Source organism: Sciurus vulgaris (assembly GCF_902686455.1).
Source record: "Sciurus vulgaris genome assembly, chromosome: 3".
Lineage (NCBI taxonomy): Eukaryota > Metazoa > Chordata > Mammalia > Rodentia > Sciuridae > Sciurus > Sciurus vulgaris.
The window spans coordinates 149799849-149823178 of record NC_136463.1 but is presented as its reverse complement, the minus strand read 5'-3'; the positions used below and the strand labels follow the sequence as shown (position 1 = coordinate 149823178).

General features: G+C 31.3%; 1 protein-coding gene across 1 annotated transcript in view; it reads left to right on the top strand.

Annotated features, from left to right (window-relative positions):
* PGAP1 (post-GPI attachment to proteins inositol deacylase 1) overlaps positions 1-23330 on the top strand; it is an 82239-nt gene that overhangs the window by 37571 nt on the left and 21338 nt on the right. The window contains exons 8-19 of the mRNA XM_079132584.1: positions 2433-2538; positions 3161-3216; positions 5223-5306; positions 9305-9351; positions 9693-9744; positions 12826-12903; positions 16526-16601; positions 18297-18370; positions 18472-18523; positions 18995-19061; positions 19521-19629; positions 21057-21095. Coding sequence (XP_078988710.1) covers positions 2433-2538; positions 3161-3216; positions 5223-5306; positions 9305-9351; positions 9693-9744; positions 12826-12903; positions 16526-16601; positions 18297-18370; positions 18472-18523; positions 18995-19061; positions 19521-19629; positions 21057-21095 — 840 coding nt within the window. The remainder of the gene's footprint in view (positions 1-2432; positions 2539-3160; positions 3217-5222; positions 5307-9304; positions 9352-9692; positions 9745-12825; positions 12904-16525; positions 16602-18296; positions 18371-18471; positions 18524-18994; positions 19062-19520; positions 19630-21056; positions 21096-23330) is intronic.

Here is a 23330-nt window from a genome sequence, read left to right as displayed (position 1 = left end):
TACTGTTTTTTTGTTTTTGTTTTTGTTTTTTTTTTTTGAGTTCTACACACGCACCCACACAATCTATTTATCTCTCTCTCTCTATCTATCTAGCATTACTGAGAACTGAATCCAGGGTTTCTCTACCACTGTGCTACTTTAAATTTTATTTTGAGACAGGGTCTCAGTTGCTGAAGCTGCCCTTGCACTTGGAATTCTCCTGCCTCACCCTTCCAAGTCGTTGAGATTATAGGCATTCACCACTTTGCCAGGCTTCTTTGACCACTATTAATAACTCAAAATGCAATATAAATAAAAAAGTGAAAGAATACTTTTAAACCTTCCCTCAGTTCTACCCCTTCACTATTTAAAAGTTTGATATATATTATTTTATTTTTTAACTTAAATATTTATTACAACCTACTTTATAATACTTTTTCATACTATTATAAACATCATGACCTATCTTATTAAATATTTTTGGACCATGTATTTAAAAAGTGTCTGCTTTAGTCAGCTTTTTCACTGCTGTGACTAAAAGACCCAACCAAAACAATTGTAGAGGGCCAAGTTTATTTGAGGGCTCATGTTTCAGAGGTCTCAATCCATTGACAACAGGCTCCATTCCTTGGAGCTTGAGGTGAGGCACAGTATCATGGTGGAATAGTGTTGTGGAGGGAAGCAGCTCACATGATGATCAGAAAGCAGAGAGAGAGTCTACTTTCTAGCTACAGAATATATACCCCAAAAGCATGCCCCCCAGGGACCTACCTCCAACCACACCTGACCCACCTTCAGTTGCCACTCAGTTAATCCCATGAGGGGGATTAATTCACTGATTGGGTTAAGAAGCTTCATGAAAGGCTGGGGTTGTGGCTCAGTGGTAGAGCGCCTGCTTAATGTATGAGGCAACTGGGTTTGATTCTCAGCACCACATTTAAATAAACAAATAAAATAAAGGTCTATCAACATCTCAAAATATTTTTAAAAAAAGATACTTCATAACCCAATCATTTCTCCTCTAAACCTTCTTGTATTGTCTCACACATGAACTTTTGGGGGACACCTAATAACAAAACCATAACAGTGACTTTAGTGTTCTGATAATAACAAAATATGTTCATTCGGTAAATAACCCAAGTTCACAGGAACTTAAACTGTGTGACTATGTGTTTGTATAAGTTAGGCCTATCTTATGATGAGATTTCACAGTATAAACTCTTCAAATAAGTGATTTTTCAGGCCGTTCAATTAGCAAAACATGGAAATCATAATGCCCTTTATAGAACATCACTTTACTCTTTCATCTCTTTCTTGTCTGCTAGTAAGTAAATAAATAGTGTCAGGCACCAAATATTTCAGCAAAATTTCTTTTTTGTGAGTTAGAAACAGATTGCCATTATTTCTCTTAAATAACCTTTTACCTCAGGTCATCTTGCAGCAACTTACTATTGCATGGAAGGTGTTTTGAGAACTGTGACTCTTGGCCTCTCCTTTTGGAGAGAGAATTTTATTGTTTTTAGGTAATTGTTTTCATTATGGCAAAGTATTACAGTCCAGATATTTTTGGAGTCTCCTAGTCTTCAAGTCTTGGTGGCTCTTTCAGTAGGTTCTAAGTAAAACTTTCCTTTATCATTGTGTCTTAGAACTTTTCTCCTGTAGTATACATTATCTTGAGGGATAAGGAGAAGTGTCTTTTTTTTTTTTTTTTTTCTTAACTCTTCAGAAGACTGAATAACCACTGTTAGAATCATAGATACATAGTTTTCTCTTAAAGATCCAAGTGTTTCCGTTTTACCAAATTTTAAGCCAGAAAATTCCATACTAGTGTATAATATTAATGAATATAGTATATTTATTGAAGTAAATAAACTTAATGGAGTTGACACTGTGACTTGATCCTAGAACACAAACATTTTATGGTTGATTGACATTGTTTTATTGTGAGGCTTAACTGTGGCAGAAGTTTTAAGCCTCCTTGACAAAGTACAACTAGATACAATAATTGGATCAATTAAAATTGCAAAACTAATATATACTCAAACTGACAGATGGTAGGAAAAACCTTATTCCAATCAATGAAAAATAGGAGTACTTCAGACATATATTTTTTAAATAAAATTTTACATAAAATTAATTTTAATAAACAAAACCATGTTTTTCCAGTAATTCTTAAGATGAAAAAAGGACTCACTTATGTAAGTAGTTTCCAAGGAAGACAGTTGGTCATTTGTATTTTCTCTAGTGACCAGTAGATTCTTTGCTGTGGGGTTAGGGCTGGTCTGAATTTGGAAACATATTAAGGGCTTAGATCAGTGCCTGACCCAGAATAAAGAAATGTTGGAGCTTGTTATTGTTACTTGAAATAATGTTTGGGCACTTGCTTTTATTACTTGAAGCAATGTTTTAATGAACTATCATGGTATAACAATATATATCAATGTTCATTCTAGATTACTCAAAATTCCAAGAAGAAATTGTCAGTTTTGAATCACCACTTTATAAGACATCCTGCAAAACATTTTGAGGAAAATCCATCAATAATTTCCGATTTAACAGGTTAGTGGTAATGACATATTTTAAGCACAAATTTTCATTATTTTTGTTATTTTTTAAAATTTGTTGTTAGCACACAAAGTCTTTGAAACTGATACATCAGATATTATCCTAATATTTATTGATTTCCTTATGGTGATACTAATGAGGTTAGATTTGGAAGGGAGAAAATAGAAAAGCAAGTGGTAAGGTGCTAATAAAAATTTTGTGATGAAAACTACAGTTTTTTTAAAAATAAGAGCTGTGTTATTTTTGATACCTCTATTTCTCAGTTTCATTTATTCTTTAGTCTTCCTTTGGATTACCAGCATATTTTTGCTGATAAATTTTGCTTTTCAGTAAAAATTCCTGTAACCATTTATTTAATTAAAAGTTTATTTGGGAAATGAAATATTTATTTACTTCTGTTGATAATTTCTCAGACTTAAAGATGTACAATAGATTTATAATACTTTTCTTGATGTGAATGCTAGTTGGTAATAAGCATAATGAGAACATGTTTTTGGATTTTCTTTTTTAAAATAGCCAATGTTCATGAAAACACCTCTTTGTTATGAATATTTTATCAGGATTCAAAAAATGTTTTATATAAAAAGGCAAGTAAATTAATTTCCTTCTCTTTAAGGGACATCCATGTGGGTTCCAGTAAAAGTGTCCAGATGGACCTATGTGGCTTACAATGTAAGTATTTCATTGATGGATTTTTTTTCCAGAAATATTTTAGCATTTAACTCTAAAGGTTAAAGATGCTGTACAAAATGATAACCACATACTGCCATACTCTTTCCCCACAATTTAATAATAATTTCTTGATAATAAATATTTGATCAGTCCTCAGTTTTTAAGTTTTATCTTAAATTTATTTATTTATTTATTGCTCTTTATATTTGTTTGTTTAAATCTGGCTCCAGATAAGTCCTACATATTGTTATTGATTCTTATGTCTCTTATTTCTCTTTAATACTTCTTACACTTTTATTTTTTCCTTGAAATTTATTTGTTGACAAAACTTGGTCATTTGTGTGATTGAGTTTTACAGTTGTTTTGCTGATTGTATTCCTGTGGTCATTCAGTATATTCCGTTCCCCTCTGCATATGATTTTGTAATTGGATCTAGATGTGTGAAAGATTCGGGTTTTTCTTTTGCTTGTCTGTCTCCCCCCCCCCCCCTACTAGTTATTGAACCCAGGGGCTCTTTACCACTGAGCTACACCCCCAGTACTTTTTATTTTTTTTTATTTTGAGATGGTCTCACTAAGTTGCTGCAGCTGACCTTGAACTTGGAATCCTTCTGCCTCAGCCTCACAAAGTAGTGGGATTTCAGGCCTGTGCCATCATGCCCAGCTTACTTTTTGCTTTTTACTTTTGCTAAACTATCTCTCGTTGTGATGTTAGTTGTTTAGAATGTGTAGAGTCATTAATTCATTTTAGGAGGATGCAGAAATGATTATATTCTAATTTTATTCCTTCTTCATTTATTAACCAAAATACTGTTTTTAAAAAATCCCCTCATCTAAATTGTCAAAAGTGGAACAAATAATAAAGGAGTGTTTTAGTCAGCCTTTTCACTGCTGTGAGTAAAAGACCCAACCAGAACAATTTTAAAGGAGGAAAGGTTTATTTGGGGTCTCACAGTTTCAGAGGTTTCGGTCTCAGAAGGCCAGCTCCATTCCTCAGAACTCCAGGTGAGGCAGAAATCATGGCAAAACAGTAGGGTGGATGATTGCATGATGATCCGAAAGCAGAAAGAAAGACTCCACTTGCCAGATGCGAAGTTTGTACCCCATAGCCCCCCCCCCCCCCCATGATCCACCTCCTCCAGCCACACCCTACTCACCTTCAGTTACTCTTCAGTTACCCTTCAGTTAATCCCATCTGGGAATTAATTCTCTGATTGCATAAGGTCTCATAACGCAATAATTTCTCCTCTAAACCTTCTTGAATTATCTTATATATGAGCTTTTGGGGACACCTCACATCCCAATCATAAACAAGAATGATAATTTCTTTGATCTTTGATTCCTACTTTATAGTTACTGCTTATTACAACAGTAATTGGCTCATAGTTGTCTTCTTCCAGTGATTATTAGAAGTTCTCCCCCTAGTATTATTGTGAAATCATGAATTTAAATATATTTGTGATTCAGTCCATTGAGAGTAAAATTGTTTTGTTTGACCAGTGCAAGCCATTTCAAGTTTTGGCTCCTTTTTGATATAGCTCTTTGTCTTTAATAGTTTCCTCACTTTCCTGTAGGACAAGACATTTCAGCTTATTTTGTACATTTCCTGCCCCAGAGCTTGTATCAGCTATTTCTTTAAGGAACTATTTGTACTTTGGGAAATGGTATCTCAAAGCCATAATCTAGCATTAGAGATTCCTGTGGTTACTGGTTTGGTATTTCTAGATCATTTCTGTAGCCAGAACTAAGAAATTTATTTTGTTATGATTTCAAGGCCCAAAATTACCAAATAATAGACATTGTAATGATACTTCCAATACAAAAATTTGGGATCTCTGAGTTTATACCTAATCTTTACCTTACCTCCTTATTTTCTTTCTCTCACTCCTAGAATATTGGTTCTTAACACCACCAAGAATAATAAAATGAGAATAATTATTCATATGATTTTTCTAAATTTTTGACGATTACCCTCTCATAGCTTTATTATTTTGCTTCTCTTTTTAGGAATCTGATAAGATCTATTTTACATTTCCTCTTGCAAATCACAGAAAAATTTACACTCATGTCTACTGTCAGAGCACCATGCTGGTAAGATAATTGGTACATTGTATGTAAATTTGAAATGCTTGTTCATTTTTTTAGATTCAATTAATATCTAATAGGTTTAGCTTTGACCTATTATTAGATCTAATTAGCTGAAAAGTATCTGTGTGGAGTGGTATTTTGATTGAAAAGTATTAATCAGATTTTTCTCTGTAAAGATAATATACTATTATACCTTTGAATCTAGTTTAGGACTTCCTGTCTTTCAGATTTACAAAGACACTGTTCAGATAAGGAATTGAATTCAAAACCCCTTTTATTCTAAAATTCTATTCATATTTTTTGCACTTTCCATTTCTTTTTTTTCCATTTCTTGTATTTATTTTTTTTAATTTTTTTTAGTTATACATGACAGAATGTATTTTGACATATCATGCATACATGGAATATAACTTTCCATTTTTGTGGTTGTATATGATGTGGAGTTACATTGGTCATGTATTTAGGAATGAACCTAGGAAAGTTATATCCAATTCATTCTACTGTCTTTACTAATCCCATTCCCTCTCCATTCTATTCATATTTTTAAAGAACATAGTTAAGCAAAGCTATTTCATAAGAATTTTATAAAGTAAATCCTATTTTCCATTAACTGTCATACTAAAATGTTCTATACCTTTTAGTAGATGTTAAATAGTAAACTATATAATGCAATCTAGATTTAAATTATATCAAGGCAATAATTTTGTTTCTTTTTAATGAATATCTAATATACTAAGCATTGTTTTAAAATATGTTAGATGCTTACTTCAAAAGTACCTATACTAAGATTGGAATGAGAACTGGAGTGTAGCTCAGTGGTAGAGTGCTTGCCTAGCATGTGCAAGGCCCTGGATTCAGTCCCCAATACCAAAAAAAAAAAGGAATGTACAGAGATTAGAATGCCCCCTAGGTAAGTTTAACATACAAATTTATGAAGTGTTCCATACTTTTTAAAAATGTTAGATACTATAGCATGTTTTCATTATGATATTAGGAATGGTCAATTAATAATTTTGAAATTTATCAGCATTTCTTACCTTAAGGAATTTTTAATAATTTGTGTTCTTTTATTCTCTATCCTGAATTTTCTTTTTGATATATCTCAGGATTCTTCACTTTATATGTATATCTTTCATAATTTTAATTTTCTTCTCTACTGTTAGATTATTTATATTTTTTTAGAACACAGATCTAATACATCACTTTACTGGTAACTTTTGTCATCTGATTTATAGTATAGTCTGTAGAAAAGCTGATGGACAGCCATTGTAAAGAATACTGTAAGTTAATATAATAACCAAAGTTTTGCAACTCTTTCAGACACTAGCATCTCTCAATCTAAAATCTGAATGGGCAGTTTAACCTGGGAGAATCTGGTCCTGAGAGTGATAGCTTAAAATATTTACACTCAATTTAATACTAAATTTTCAATTTCTAATTTTACATTACAGTGACATGCACCCATAATCCCATATCTCAGGAGACTGAGACAGAAGCATCTCAGACCTTTATAGTTTAGGGAGACTGTCTCAAAATAAAAAATTGAAAAAAAAAAAAAAAAAAACTGGGGATGTAGCTCAATGGTAAAGCACCCTTGGTTGAATTTCTCATAATGCAAAGGAAGAAAAGGAGGGAGGAAGTCTATTATATTGAGAAGAATGCTTACCAAAGTACAGATTATCCACTTGGCTAATTGGAGGGGCCCTTAATCATATTTAATGTCTATAAATTAAGTACTATAAAGTCATGTGGTGAATTTAAAAAAAACTCTTTCCAGAAACTTTTATTGTAAAATTTTCAAGCATATTTTAAAGTATAGAGAAAATAATTTTTTATTTTGTAACCAACACACAGCTTTAACAGTTATAAGTGTTTTGTTATTCTTATGTCATTTAATCCTTTCATCTTTTTTGGACTCAAGTGTTTGTTTGTTTGTTTTTTAAGTTCCAGACATCTTATCATTTTATCCACAAATACTTGAATATGTTTTTCTTCAGATAAGGATTTTACATATTACTATAATACCATTATATTATTCAACCAAATTAGAACTGATTCCTTAATGTCATCTGATATTCAATATTCAGTTTTCCTCAGCTCACTTTTTTTTTCTTTTTTGGTACCAGGAATTGAACCCAGGGGCACATAACTATTGAGCCACATTCCCAGCCCGTTTTAAATATTTATTTTTATTTTGAGACAGGGTCTCCTAAATGGCTTACATTCTCACTAAATTGGCAAGGCTAGCTTTGAACCTGCAATACTTTGATACTGCCTCCACCTCCCAAGCTGCTGGGATTATGGGCATGCACCCCCATAGTTGGCTAGCTCACTTAAATTTTACGTTAAATTATTTGAATAAAAAAATTGAAGTGTATACATTGTCTTAGGCTCCTGGATCTTAAAATCTCTTTTCTAATCACCCCCTTACCTTTTCCCTCCTTGTCATTTGTTCAAGAAAGTGGGTATATGTTCCACAGAATTTCTTAACATTCTGAATTTAGCCGATTGGATTCTTGTGGTGTCTTTTATTGTGTATTTTTATCCCCTATTGTTTTCTGTAAACTGGTAGTTAGATCTAAAATCTTGATTAGATTCAAATTAAAATTTTTGTGGTAAGAATGTCCTATCAGTAGAACTGTGTCTCCTACTCCATCACATCTAATGATGTTAGCAGTCATTGAAGACTCTTTGTTTTGAACTGCAGACAGAATCTGAGAATAACATTTTTGAATAGTAGTATTTTCTTACATACTTTAGAAATTAGTAATTCCTGTGTAACTTCTAAGGCTTTCAGTACAGTTCTTGTAGTCTGTTGACTTAGGAAAGTTTTCTTGATGATTTGAAATTGTCCTTTGACACAGAAATTATATCAATGTGGTATATGTTATGGTAGACTTGAATAGTATATTATCTATTCAGTCTAATGATGAATGGGCCAGAATTTTCTATACACTGAAGTAGGTTGTATGAAATATTGGTACTTTTTATAATGAGGGTTACCTTTGAGGATAGGCTCCATTAGTAGCTACAAAAACCTATTACAGAGTGGTTTAGGGCCAGTTGTGGTGATGCATGCCTGTACTCCCAGCTACTTGGGAAGCGAAGGCAGGATGATCACAAATTTGAGGGCAACTTCAACAATTTAACAAGATCTTGTCTCAGAACAATAAAAAGGACTAGATATGTAGCTCAGTGGTAAAGTGCTCTGAATGAACAGGTGGATTTCTTCATAGTTTGATCTGTAATACTAAGAGCGAGTTACATAGATGACAATGCTACTCCCTACATTCTGGTAGGATTTTAGTAGGTGAATTATCATTGCTCTTACTTCCTTAATAGTTAGAAGTTGTTGGGTCATGCTGCTTCTGAGTGACTAAAGTTGAGTACAGAATGTTGTTAAAACATCATAGTACTATGCGGCATTCCAGTCCCATGCTGATGAAACCCTTGGAATTGTGCCTCAGTCTGTACATGTTCCTATTTGTGTAGACGTTATCTACTGATAATAAAATGGAAACTAAAATAGTCAAGTAAAAGCTATATAGTAATTTTTATTTTATTAAAATAAAATTTATTTTTAATCACTAATTGTTTCAGTGGATTTTTGTTTCTATGAGTCTATTCCTTGTTTCTATTCTATTTCTATTTTTGTTAAAATGAAGGTTGCTTACTGTGTAACTATCTAGTCCACGTATTACTGAATTCTTTGAAAATTTTGGTTCAACAATTAAAAATGCATAGGTCTTATGGTGAGATCCTATTAGGTCACTCTCTTATACTGCTCTAGGGTAACTTCTTACCTACATATCCAATTATACATTAGACATCTTTGCCTGTCTTTCACCTATGTGACTTGTGAAAACATCTCATATGTTTCTTTATCACAAACAGCTACTGTTTCCTTTGCCCCTACTTATGTAGCAGGAAAGTGTTGAAGATGCTTGTTTTATATAATTATTTTGTGTAATATTTAGTGTTTTTCTTTGCATTATTAACAGGATACAAATAGTTGGATTTTTGGCTGCATAAACAGCACTTCTATGTGGTAAGTCTTGAACCTGTGCCCTTCTTTATTTTTGTCAACATAAGCAATACTTAGAAGTCACACTTTTGGAATAGCTACATATATTCTTATACTCATTTTCATCCTGTATGAAATTATAGTATTGATTTTTAAATGAAAAGATAAGACATGACTGTACTAGTAGTTTTTGTAAACATTGAAAGTGGTTGCCAGGGAAACTACGTGGACACAGTATAGTAGATTAGATTTATTAGACTTCAGTTATAACTCTTAGGTTTGTTGGTGGTTTCTTTTTCCTCTGAAATTTAATTTATAATACTTTAATACAGTTCTTTAATTATATTTTTGTATTTATTTCAAAGCCGGCAAGGAGTTGATTTATCATGGAAAGCTGAACTTCTGCCAACAATTAAGGTAAATTATAGCTTTGCAATTTTAATATTCAGGAGAAAAGATACTTGAGCCTATAGACATTTTAGAATATATTTTTATTAATTTAGTTATTATGTAAACTTGAGATTGCTAATCTACATTTTAGAAATATTTTCTTTAGAAATATATTTGATGAGAATTAACATGCAATTAATATTTAAAGACTGGGGTAGAGCTCATTGATAGAGTGCCTGCCTAGAATCCATGAGGCCCTGGGCTTGATGTCTAATTCTGCAAAAAAGAAAAGAAAAGAACTTATAACAGTATTCTAAGTCTCTATATGTTAGAGCATCATACCAAAAGAGCTGGATGGATTTTTAATATTAAATATGAGAATGTATCTAAATGGTCTGTCTTCAACTACAAACTGATTTGTGTATTATACTCAGCATTTTATTTTGGGAGGAAGTACCTGTGGTAGGGAAGTGGGCATTTCAAAGAAACTTGAAGTAATTTACCAGATCAACTTCAATTTAACATTGTGATCAAACACTTGGATAATTTATCTTTGTCTAGAATTCTCCAGAGTAATAAATCACAGCAGAGATTTACTTAATAACTATTAGTGATTTCCTTAAGTGTATTGATAGGCTAGCAATGTTTTTTAAAAGGCTTATTTGTTTACTCTCAAAATCTATTATTGAAAAGTCAAAATAATCCTAAAATTTTATGAGAATGTTATTATTTCCAAATTTTATTTATTATAACTGATTATATTATGCCAGAATTGATAATAAAGTCTTCAAGTAAATCTATACTTTAAAAATAAAACAGGGGCTGGGGAGATAGCTCAGTTGGTAAAGTGCTTGCCTTACAAGCACAGGACCCTGGGTTCAATCCCCAGAACCAAAAAATTTTTAAAAAATAAAAAATAAAAACATATTTTCCTAATGAGTGCTAGACTCATAGGCTTGAAAGTAAAATATGACTGGTTGGTCCCAGTTATATCCTAATTAACAACAATTAAGTTACTTTTGCTTGTGAATGTTTATACTTATTTGTCTATGTAATCTGAACTAACAGAGAGAAACCAACAGAGGAATGATGACATAAAACATAATTGCAAGTCATTTTCATTTGAATGGTTGCAGTTTTTTTCTGTCACCTTGTTCAGTCTTTCTTTGTGCATATTCATTCATGAAATGGATTATTACTTGTATTTGTATTATCTAAATTCCCTACAGATTGTAGGGAAGTAATTTGACTTATACAGTTTTAAGATTGCTCACTGATTCTAGCCTAACCTTACAGGCAGGCACCGAACAAACAAAAGTATTAGGATATATTTATTAATCATTGTTGATAAGGTTTATTAAATATGTCCTTGAATTCCAATTTAGATATTCTATTCATCTTATAATGTAAGAGTTAGGAACACACAAATAAAAACCTTATAAAATGTACTTTGCTCCTGTTGTTTAAAATCATAAAATGCTTATATTGTTTTTTTAGATCTCCAGATATTGAACAGTGTGTTCATCAAACTCTAGGCCCCTGTGTCATTGTTCTGAATATAAGAAACAACTGAGTGAACATCAGATTAAGCTATTCCAGTGGCTTACTTTTTATAGAGAATGCTGGAAGAAAGAAGTTAGAAAACAAAGATCATAATATTCTGTGATCTTAGGCATTATCAAGATGATTATAATTATTAGATATAAACTTTTTAATATAATGTGAGTTAGCTGTTTATAAGTAGCATAAAATTATTTTGCCACAAGGTTAAAGGAATGATTAAAGTGAAAACTTTGTTGGTTTTATTCATGCTAATATCATATTAAGAAAGGTAATGTAAGATGAGAATTGTTTCAGTTTTAGACATCTCTGCAGACTAAACTGTTAAGAAATATATGGAACCCTTCAACAAAGCCCTGCAAAATTCAATACTTTTCCATTGTTCAGAATAAATATTTAGAAGCTATTAGAGTGAATAACTACACAAAAATATCCAGGTTCTTCCTAATTAATTATCTACCATTTGTCTGGTGGGTCTCAGCTGCCTGTAACTGATTTATGTGGTCCTTTAGTTAGAACACATGAGTATTTCAGAGATTGCTAAGTTAGGCTTCTAGTCAGGTTGTTAGAAGACCACTCAACTTACTGACAGTTTTTTAATTTCAGCACCTCTGTCCTCCTTGGCCACATTAATATTTCTGAAAAAAAGTGGAAAACTAAGTACTATAGGAATTTCTTAATGGAGCATATTATAACATATGTCCACTCTCATCCCACATCTGTTTCCAGAGAACAAACTGGATTAAAAAATTTATTGGGAGGCTTTTATTTTATTGAATAGACCAATCTCCTCCATATTCATTTCTCAAAATATGGGTGATAGAATCTGGTCTTAATTTTGAGAAATATAATTCTTCCCTTTAGTGGGGTACATTATTAGCCATATTGTGTGTTTGTTATTTTGAAATAAATTTCAGGAGATGATGTTCATCTATACCACTAAGCAGATATTCTTTAGTACCTAAACTCAGTGAGAAACATTTGAAATTAAATTGTAAAAGTTGTCTATCATACTTGGCATCCATTAGTCAACAACTGAGTCTTCTTTGTCATGTACTACCAAAATGTGGAGAAAAATACCATCTGTAATGCCATCTGTGACACATAGCCAGATTACAAAAAAACCAATCCTGAAAATAATGATATAAAATACAGTATATATAGTATATAGTGTATTATAAAATAATGTGTTTTAAGTGCCATTTGTCTTACATGAAGGGATATGTCAAGGAATATTTTGAGTGGTCCATATTGAACATAATTATTAAGAATCTGACTTTCTGTAAATTTAATTATTTACCTGAAAATGTAAACATGGGCATATTATGAAGTATGGAACATAAATTTGAAGTGTGCGTGTGTGTGTATATGTGTGTGTGGCTAGGAATCCAACCCAGGGCTCTCATATATGCTAAGCACATATTCTATGACTCTATGCAATGTTTTTTTTCACTATTTGAGAAATAAGTGTTTGTAATTTATCTTTATTTTAGCATACTTTAATCTCTACCTAAGAAATAAAAACAGCTTTTTATCTTTTTTTTTTAGTCTCTGACGTTAAGACTTCAAGACTATCCATCTTTGTCTCATCTTGTTGTTTATGTACCATCTATTCATGGAAGTAAGGTAACAAGTGGATCAAGGTTGTTATCAGATTGGGAATATCTATGCTAAATTTAAAAATTTGTTTGATGAATTCTTCTGTATAGTGTGTATCTAAAACAATGATCAGTTTGGTGCTCTACTTTAGACTGTTAATTTATTAGGATGATCTGCTGCAACTTGAACTAAGCAGAATAAACCCAAGTCCCTTTGTTCCAAATGAGAACTAGTTCCCATTTATCCCTCAGTCTTAAAAATCTGTTATTTAGTAAATGCCTTTTTATGTTCAATACTAACAAGAATTATAGGAGATACACAAATTACACTCATTTGTCACACTTCTGGATAGGAGAGCAGTAAAAAAAAAACAAAAAGAAATACACAAGTATATATAATGCAAATTAGAATATAGCAAGTCCATAAAAAGCGTAAAAGGAAGAGAAATCTGATTGAAGGAATCAAGAGTGGCTTTAAGCCAGGTATTCTAGTACATGCCTCTAATCCCAGCAACTCAGGAGGCTGAGGCAGGAGGATTGCAATTTCCAAGCCAGCTTCAGCAACTTAGCGAGACCCTAAGCAACTTAGCAAGACTCTGTCTAAAAATAATAAATATAAATATGAAAAAATAGGGCTGAGTTGTAGCTCAGTGGTAAACTGCCCCTGTTTTCAATTCCCAGTACCAAAAAAAAAAAAAAAAGACTTTATATTGGAGTGGCATTTAAAATGTCCTAAAAGGATAGTTGAAATTTTTATAGGTAGGGTAAACATTCTACCCCTATTTGTCAATTAAAAAAAAATCACTAGCATATGTGGCTATTTAAACATAAACTAAAATTAAATAAAATTTAAAATTTAGTTCCTTAGTTGTACTAGTCATATTACAGAAACTCATCACTGCAAAAAGTTGTAATGGATAGCACTTTAAGGCATAAGAACAGTGAGAGCAAAGCACAGAAAGCATAGTGAAAAAGCATAGTATATATTTGGGAAACAGTGAATAAGTACATAATTTTAAAAGAAAGACCATCAGGGGTATAGTAACAATGGAAGAAAAGTCTGGAAAAATAGTTCTTGGTGGTATTGTGGAGGCTTTGTTTGAAACGTTCAGGACTTTGTAGAATTCAGCAGTCAGTAGGAAGCTCATAATAGTAATGGGATCAGAGAGAATTTATTTTGGAAGATTAATCTGTTTATGGCATAGGATGGATCAGAAATAGGAAGACTAAATACCTCATAAGGAATTATGTGGGCTTGTACTAGGGAAGTGAGCATAAATAAAAGGATGTTGATTTTGAGAATTAGTGGGGAGGAAAGAAGGTAAAGAGAACTCCCTGTTCTCCTCTTTGCCCATTTTACCCAGCAGACTTATCCTTCAAGATCCAACCTAGGTGTCCTATCCCTCTTTTCCTTTTCTAGACTCCTCTAATAATGTTTTACTCCCATGATACTCTGTTTATAACTTCTTTGAATAGTTTATAACATTAAATTATAATTTTTATGTCCTTATTACCATCATCATATTGTAAACTCTGAGAGTAACAACCAGATAAGTTTTACTCTACTTTGTATTCTCAACCTTTAATGACTACCACATAGAGACCCCTAAAAAATATTTCTTGAATGAGAAAGTTCATGAGATTTGTGGGCAAAATAATTAGGAAAATTTAAAAGAAATAGGGAAATAAAAAGGGGGTGTAGTTGGGAGTCATCTCAAAGATTGAATCTCACAAGTACCTTATAATGGATTCATTGTTTTGTTTTGCTTAGCTCAAGTGAGAGGTAATTCAACATCTTCAATACTAAAAGCTCTCTTTAGGGGTTTTTCTATCAGGTAAGTTGGTTTTAAATGAGTCTAACATCTTTCCCAAACTTCAAAAGGCCCTCCCTGATTATGACAAGAAATTAGCAAGCCTTTCTACAAATATACAGTCTTTGCAACCTAATAAATATGTAACATGTCTTAGTGCTCTTTGGAAAGTAATACTGCTATCTCTACTGTTGCACTACCTTGTCTCACTAAGATGATAACTTAGATCTTTCATAATGTTTACATATCTGCAAGCATTATCATTAGAAGGTTACACATGTTCAAATACAGGGTGAAAAAGTTTGAGACGACCCATTTCTTAATGTTTTTGAATTTACAAATGTGCAATTATCTGCATTTTTGATGACAGAAAACAAGATAATTAAACCTATTAGATGTTTAGAGACCTTTGAATTCTCTCTTTCTTGCATAAGGATTTATTCCATTATGCAACACTAAAGGTATAGCCAAAATTTTAAAGCAGTAATAAAATGTATGTGTTTTAAATTCCTGTACAAAGTGATTGCATTTGCATATAAAAACTACTTCCTTGTCTCAGGTAATGATTCACCCAAAAGCACTTAGTAAAAACATAACGAATAATCCTGTTCAATAAATGATTTGTGCAGTCTTTTAACAGCTGCTTTCTGTAGTGAAAATGTCTTTGTTCTTTTTGCCTTCTGAGAAATTAAAAACAAAAGCCCTTAACAAGTTTTTCTTTTTCCCCACGTGTGTTCTACAGTTCAATGCAGTTTCCCTCATCTGTTTTTCACTTTCAGAAACAATCCAAAATCTACTTAAGAGGCAAACATTGCTCCATCCAAGGTGGAGTTGTCTGAAAAGCCTAGGTTAGATCCCACTGTCCTTCTTTGCTTTTTGTAGATGGCAGACTGCTGGCTATCTACAGATAGGTGTTAATTTTTTCTTCTGTTCCAGTGACTAAAATAATTTGATTGCATTGTGGAGATTATTTTGATGAACTTGCACTAGTTTTTTTTTTTTTTTTTTTTTTTTGAGCTGGGGTATCATTAACCAGGCTGGTCATGATCTCCTGACCTCAATTGATCCACCTCAATTGATCCACCACAGCCTCCCCAGTGCTAGGATCACAGGCCTGCACCTTTATGCATGACTGAACTTGAACTTTTGCCAGAAACATTTCCTCTTGCAGATTATTAAGAATAAAGTTTCTTAACGTGGTATTGGAAATATTATAAAACAGAAATGTTGTTCCTACAAAAATTGTAATGGTGCGGATGTTACACTTTAAGTTTCCTTGTTTGAAAAGCATTTCTTTTTCATAAACCATCATATGCCTTTTTCTGTGTACTGTAACTTAAACAATCTGTGAATGGCAATCTCCAAAAGCCTTGTGTAGTCTAATTAGACAACAGACACATAATAAAAGTAGGATATTTTAAAAATAATGTGTAACAAAATTATATTTTCCTTTTAACTAGGAAAGTAATCATGCATGTATTATCTCAATCTTTAATATTGAATTATGAATCTTTGGTCAATCCTTTAATGACCTTCTACAAATATCTAAAATTATAAGAAAACATTGCTATGAATCTGTTGAATCTGTTCTATGAATTATAAAAATGACCCACTAATAATTTAAATTAACTTGTTTAATTAAGTTAAGCTTGTTTATTAAGTTTTTACAGCATAGTATTTCTCCCTGAGGAATTCTTGGCACCTAAGAGACAGTTATATGTGATCACTGATACTTTCACCAAAGCTGAGATTATAGTCTTCTATTTCCATTCAAACATCATGGCATTTTACTGTGAATTTAATTCTACTTTTTCTAATAAATCAATTTTTATATTTCAGTTTGTTGTAGATTGTGAGTTCTTTAAAAAAGAGACAAGATCCATACAGCTTCCTGTAACTCATCTTTTTTCCTTTGGTAAGTACGTTCTTTTTAGAATTCAGAAGAATTGCTTTAATTTTTAACACAGTGCTGATTTAGTTTGCCAGTTAGTTGTAATAAAGTAGAGCCTACTAACATTAAATACAATATTTTAAGTATAGGTCTTGAGATAACCATATGATGTAGTTCAGTGGTTTGATTCTCATTTAATACAGGGCCAGCGGTCATCTTATAAGACTCAATTTTAAAAGAAAAATGTTTATAATCATATATATCTGTAGGTGTGTGGGTGTATGTTTCCTTATGCGAAATTTATACTAACTACTGGCCATTTCATAAAATTCTTACTATAAGGTAAAAATTGCTATCTATGCTCTTTACCTTATAAAGGTTTCAAGAATTCTCTGTTCTTTTAAGCTTTATGTTGAAATAATTCTAGATGTATAGAAAAGTTAGAAAAGAGTGCAGAGTTCCTCTATATTCTTAACCCACCCTTCCCTAATGTTGACCTCTTACATAAAAATAACACAATTTTTAAAACTAAGAAATTAGCATTTGTTCAGTAATGTAAACTAAAGTGCAGTCTTTGTTTTTTTTTTTTTAAATCATTTTTTCTGCTGATGTCTTCTCTTTCCAGTTGCCCACATTTCATTCTGCTGTCATGTCTCCTTAGTCTCCTATAATAATATGTGATAGTTTTAGTTTTTCCTTGTCTTACTTAACTTTAAAAACCTTTGAAGAGTACTGGTCAATTATTTTGTAGAATATACTTCAGTTTGGATTTGTCTAATGATTTCTTATTATTAGATTGAGGTTATGCATTTTTGCCAAGAATATCACAGATGATATGTGCATTTCTCAGTGTGTCACATCAGGATATGATATTAATATATACATAATTACCAGTGATATTAACCTTGATCTCTTGATTAAGGTGGTGCCTGCCACATTTCTCCACTGTGAAATTATGGCTTTTTATTTTGTAACTAATAAATATCTTGGAGAAATGTTTAGAGAATCTGTAAATATCCTGTTTCCTTCAAAATAACTCACTAATTTTAGCATCCATTGATTCATCTAGACTTTGGTAAGTATTACTCTGATAGTCTACAGAAATTTATTAAATTCTTGCTGAGAATTTAATACTACTCTTCCACATATTTGTTCAGTTTTTATTTGTGTCAAAATGACCTCCTGAGTTTTTATCTTATTCATTGGTCTGTATATAGTCCATTATCATTGTGTATTGTTCTGCTCAAGTTGTTCAGCTTTGAATATTAGGAGCTTTTTTACATTAAAAAATCTGTGTTACTTAAAATAGGAAACTTCCCTTAAGGTTTTTATCCCTTTCTCCCCACACATTCTTTTTTTGGGGGTGCAAAAATTCTCAGAAAAATACAGAAATGACAACTCCAGATTACCTGTATCATTAAAGATAGCAAGCTTATAAAATAAAACATCTGCAAAGAAACCATATCTTTCTGCAATTAGAAATAAATACTTGACTTTTTAAAAGCAAAGTAATGTAATTGAAAGTTGTTGCAAGTACTGTTTGTCCAGTGTTTATTGCAGGGGGATTGGATTTTTAGGAGTTGACTTCTTCATACCAGAAGTGAGAACCTGTAAACTACTTTTTAAAATCCAAACTGTTTTCATTGTTTATTATTATTTAAACAATCAGCATACTTTCAAAAATTCTTTACTACTCTAACACTACTTTTAATTCAACAGGATTATCTTCGAGGAAAGTGGTTTTAAATACAAGTGGCCTATACTATAATATAGAGCTTCTGAACTTTGGACAGGTAATTATTCTGACTACAACAAGTAGTTGATTTTACTTTACTATTTAGTTAAACAAATAAATAAACTTTTGCTTTTTGTTTTTGTGGTCAAACTCTATTAGATATACCAAGCTTTTAAAATCAACGTGATAAGCAAGTGCTCAGGAGTCAAAGGTAATTGTATTTTCTGAAAACTGTGTAGAAAATAGTATTGACAGTTGAAGAGTCAATAAGTCTTTACTTGAATTTTCTGTCATACTTCTTCATGTCTTTTTCTTTCATATATTTTAATATGAAGTAAAAAAAATAAGAGAAAAGATGTTTATATTTTCCAAGGATTTAGCATACACCCTTTCTTAACAGTAAATTATCTTCATGTTTCAGTATGTCTTTATGCCTTATTATAGTAGTAATTCAGATTTGGCTGCTTAATATTTTTCCAGTCTCTTAGTACTGTCTATATGCTTTAATACCTAAGTATAATGAATGCATTTAAGAATTCATAATTTCTTATGCCATGTAACCATTACTGATTTTTTTGTTATGAACTGGACAGTTGTGTAATTTGTTTGGTATTATAGTAGCTTATGTAAAAGTTAGGGTAACATATGGTGAATAATACATCTTTCCTTTGTATTTTAACAGAAGAAATAACTAGTATCTATAAACTTCATATTCCCTGGTCTTATGAAGATTCACTAACCATTGCACAGTATGTAGAATTTACTTTAAACTTTGGTGGTTTTAATAAAATAGATATTCTGCATAGTTTAGTTTTTTTTAATCATATGAATTATGAAAGTGCCTCTTAGTGAAATACTTGTAGTCTTTATGTAGCATCATGCCCACAATTTAATGTTAAATTAATTGTATCTATTTATATATATAATTTAATGTATTAAAATAACTGTCTTATTAAATGACATAGAATTTAAACCTTACTAGCTTGAAACATGAACACCTTTCCACACTCCTCCAATTCCTGAGTCATAGAGAAGGAATGTTCAAACAATGGTAATGTGACTGAAAAGTGCTCATCTGTATTAATGTGTCTGTCATCTGGCTTCCTCTACATTATTTCATTGTATTGTGGTGAGGATTGACTTAGTCAAGGCTAAGTCAAGTACCAGCATCTTGTACTTGAGTATTGATATTTAAGTTATCTCTTCAGGGTCCCATCTAACACAGAAATTTCTCTGAAACTTCATATTGCTCAACCAGAAAATGACAGCCATGTGGCACTATTAAAAATGTACACATCTTCAGATTGTCAGTATGAGGTAAGTTGCATATTTGTATAATCTTTAAGATCTAGTTATAGAGTAACATAGAAATTGTTTTATATTAATTGCAGATACATGGTAGTGTGGAAGTGAATAAATATAAGATATAGACATTTGAAATATGTTAATATTTTTCCTGTTTGCAATACCTCAGTATTTCCTTAGCTGGATCATTTGAAAATATATGTATCTTGTAAAGTAATAGAAAAATAAAACAAAAATTAAAACTGCAGATTAACCTTTAAATTTGAAAGCCCAAAGTTCAGACTTGTAAATTGAAGAATCAGCTTCAATTGGAAGCTGACATGGCTTTAGTATTGTAATTGACATGATGTTTATTGGTCTTTAACTTTACCAGATTAGTTTAAGGATCTTCTTTTCATTGACTTAAGCTCTGTCGAGTCATTTATATGTGTAATTTAATACCTATTATGTTTGTTACCAAAATCACTTTCTCCTAAAAGAAGAAAAATAGAATATTCATTTATTTGTAGATTTCATGACCAAGTGAGAACATACCAGGTTCCAAGGATTCCACATTTAAGTGGTTAAAACACACATTTTAATGGTAGTACATCACAGGCTTCTGTTACATGGCTTATTTCTACTCAGCTTCAAGCTAAGTTGTTGAATTCTTTATTAGAACTTTCTTAAGGTGAGCTAGAATGCACATTGTCAAATTAACACAATCTATTCCTACAACTAAATTTTATTTGGACCCGTATTATGGATTATTCTGTATTTCATAGAACTTATGGATGCTTTGATATCTTACATTTCTAACAATAAAGTATCTTACAGGGCTATGATTTTAAACTTGCATGTTTATGTTTCTAATACTGAAGTGATAGTAAGAATTGTGTTGTCAGTTTGACTCCAAATACTGCGTGCTTTCAAAATATCCATGTTTTTGTCAATTACATATTTTCACCAAGGTCAGATGTGGACAAAACATTCATAACTTCCCTAAGGAAGATTTATCTCCTTTTCCCAGACTTCTTAATTTTCTTTAAAAAATGATTATTTATGGTAGAACTAATGAGGATGAATATTTTATTTTATGGTAGGATTATTAAGGCTGAATTTCTTTTTCAAATGTTATTTTGGCTTAAATTCTTTTAACCAGCATGATCTGTTAATAGCATTCTGGTTAATTAAATAATCTAGTTAGTAAACAGCATACATACCATAGCGTTGCTCTAATTGTTGAAGAATTAGAACACTGGAAAATATGCTCAATAATGAAACTACATTTTGTTCAATTTAAAGGTGGTTCAGAAGATTTTCAAGATCTCTTGTGCCTTTAGGTTTATTACTATAGAAATTATTATACTTAGAGATGTGTAGAAATACATGGTTTAATAAAATTGAACTAGAAGAATCCAGGGTCAGTAACCTCTTTTTAAATAATTGTTTTAAACTAGGTGACCGTTAAGACGTCCTTTTCACAAATACTTGGACAGGTAAGAGAGATTTCAGTTGCTTGATTATTTATTGCCTTGTGAGTGATATCATAAGGATTATAATCTTTTTCTGTAAAATCAGTAATTTAACAGACTACAGTCTGGCTACTGCCACTGCTATAGCTACTTGTTTCTTCTTTCTCCTTTTTTCTTCATTCTTCCACTTTAATAAAATCTAAAAACCATTCTTGACCTTCAGTCCAGAGTTGGCCAACTCTTACTCTAAGGTGATCCTTTCATATTTGATCTGTCCTAAAAATAAGGGCTGATACCTGATTCTCAAACAAATTAATATATTTGCCTAAATGAATGTCATGTTAAGACTTTCATATTTGTCATACTATGCTATAATTCTTAGTATGATAAAGTAGGGTTTGTCATGTAAGTGAACACTTTCAAAGAACTTTTTATATTGTGAATGCTTAGTTTGTAAAAGCTAAAACTAAATTTTATTAAAGATAAATGTTAAAGTTAATTTGTAAATAATGTTACAAAAGTAAGTAGGCAATAGAACTATAGATATTATTATTCAATAGCATTATAATTTGCAGAATTGTGTAACCTGGACATAAATAAGTTAATATTGATTAGACAGGAAAATTATATAATTTTAAAATTCAGTAAAATTTTATTGTAGCTTTTATTTTTTGACTAGTTGTGTTTTGCAATACAAGCATAGTAGAATTTTTCCTTTTTTTAAAGTTATAATACTGTAATTATAAAAGTCACAAATCAAAATTAAATTAGGAACATTTTATATGCATTATCTCATTTGATCCTTATAATCACTTAGAGCTATATTAAAACTATTGTTAAATTTGTGAACATAAATAAATTCTGAGTAAATATATAAAAAATGTGAGACAGACATTATTACCCTATGTACATGTATGAATACTCGAATGGTATGAATCTACATTGTGTACAATCATAGAAATGAAATGATGAACCCCATTTGTGTACAATGAATCAAAATGCAGTCTGTAAAATATTAAAAGCTAAGTGAAAAATAATAATAATAAAAAAGTGTGCTAAATTATAAAAGGAACATTAAATGTTAGTATAAGTTGAAAAATAGCATCGAGGGTGGTTGGTATTCTAAAAAGTTAAAGGGCATTGAAGAAAGATTATTGCTTGTGATAGAGGGGATGAGTTCATGCCTTTATATTTTTAGCATGTCCAGAAGGCATGTTACTGTGCATAGTGGTTTATGGTGAAGATAACACATGCTTTCTTATGCTTATCATCCCTGTGGCCCATAATTCAAATTAGTTACACAAAAAGTCAAGTTAACTTGGTATGCTGTAACTAAGCATGATTGTATACCAAAAAAAGACACACTATTTTTATTTAGATGTAGAAATCTTTCTAAAAAGCAAGGAAGCACTGGTTACACAGGATCAGAAGAAGGTACTTCTTAAATTAAGTGTCAAAGAACGGCAGTTGAATCCTAAAATTATTGAAAAATATAACATGTTCTTCCTTCTTGCTTGTTTAAAATTTCATTTTGTGGTTGGTAGAATAATGACTTTAAGTTGTCTAATATATCTTACTCTTTTTTTAACAGTGCATATTATTTAAAAACAATGTTGCTGATATAGTCACAGGAAACTGAGCAAAGGAAATAGAGACCACTTGGGAGACTGTTTAACCTTTAAACAATTTTTCATAAAATTGATTCTGGGAAAATAAAGAGAAAAAAATACATTCGTGTTTTTTAATCTATTCTTAGGAAGAAAGAGGACAAAAAAGTAAATTGGAAGTTACTTTGCCAAGCAAATTTCATAAAATCATTTCAGTGTAGGAAGGAAAACCAGTGTTGCTTAATATCTAGATGTTAACAGAAACTGAAATCTGGATTTTTTTTAGGTGAAATCTTTTAATTTTCTTCAATGTTGTTATCTAATTCAAAGTTTAAAGAAATATCGTGCTAGATACTAAGCCAAATGAAGCAGGTCTACAGTTTGACTATAGCCCATGAAGGCCAGTTTATGATTGTTGATTTAGTCACACCTTATGTACATAGCTGTATCCATAGCCCAGGAAAATACTTCTTACTTATAACAAGTACCTTTGTCAATAAGAAAAATTATATGTTTAATATATAAATATTAACATATACTCTGTGCCAGATCTGTCCCAGAATTCTAAAGACAGTTAAGGGTGTTAATGGTTAATAATCATAGCTTATATTTTCAGTCTCTTAACCGTGTGCCAGTTACTTTTCCAGATGTT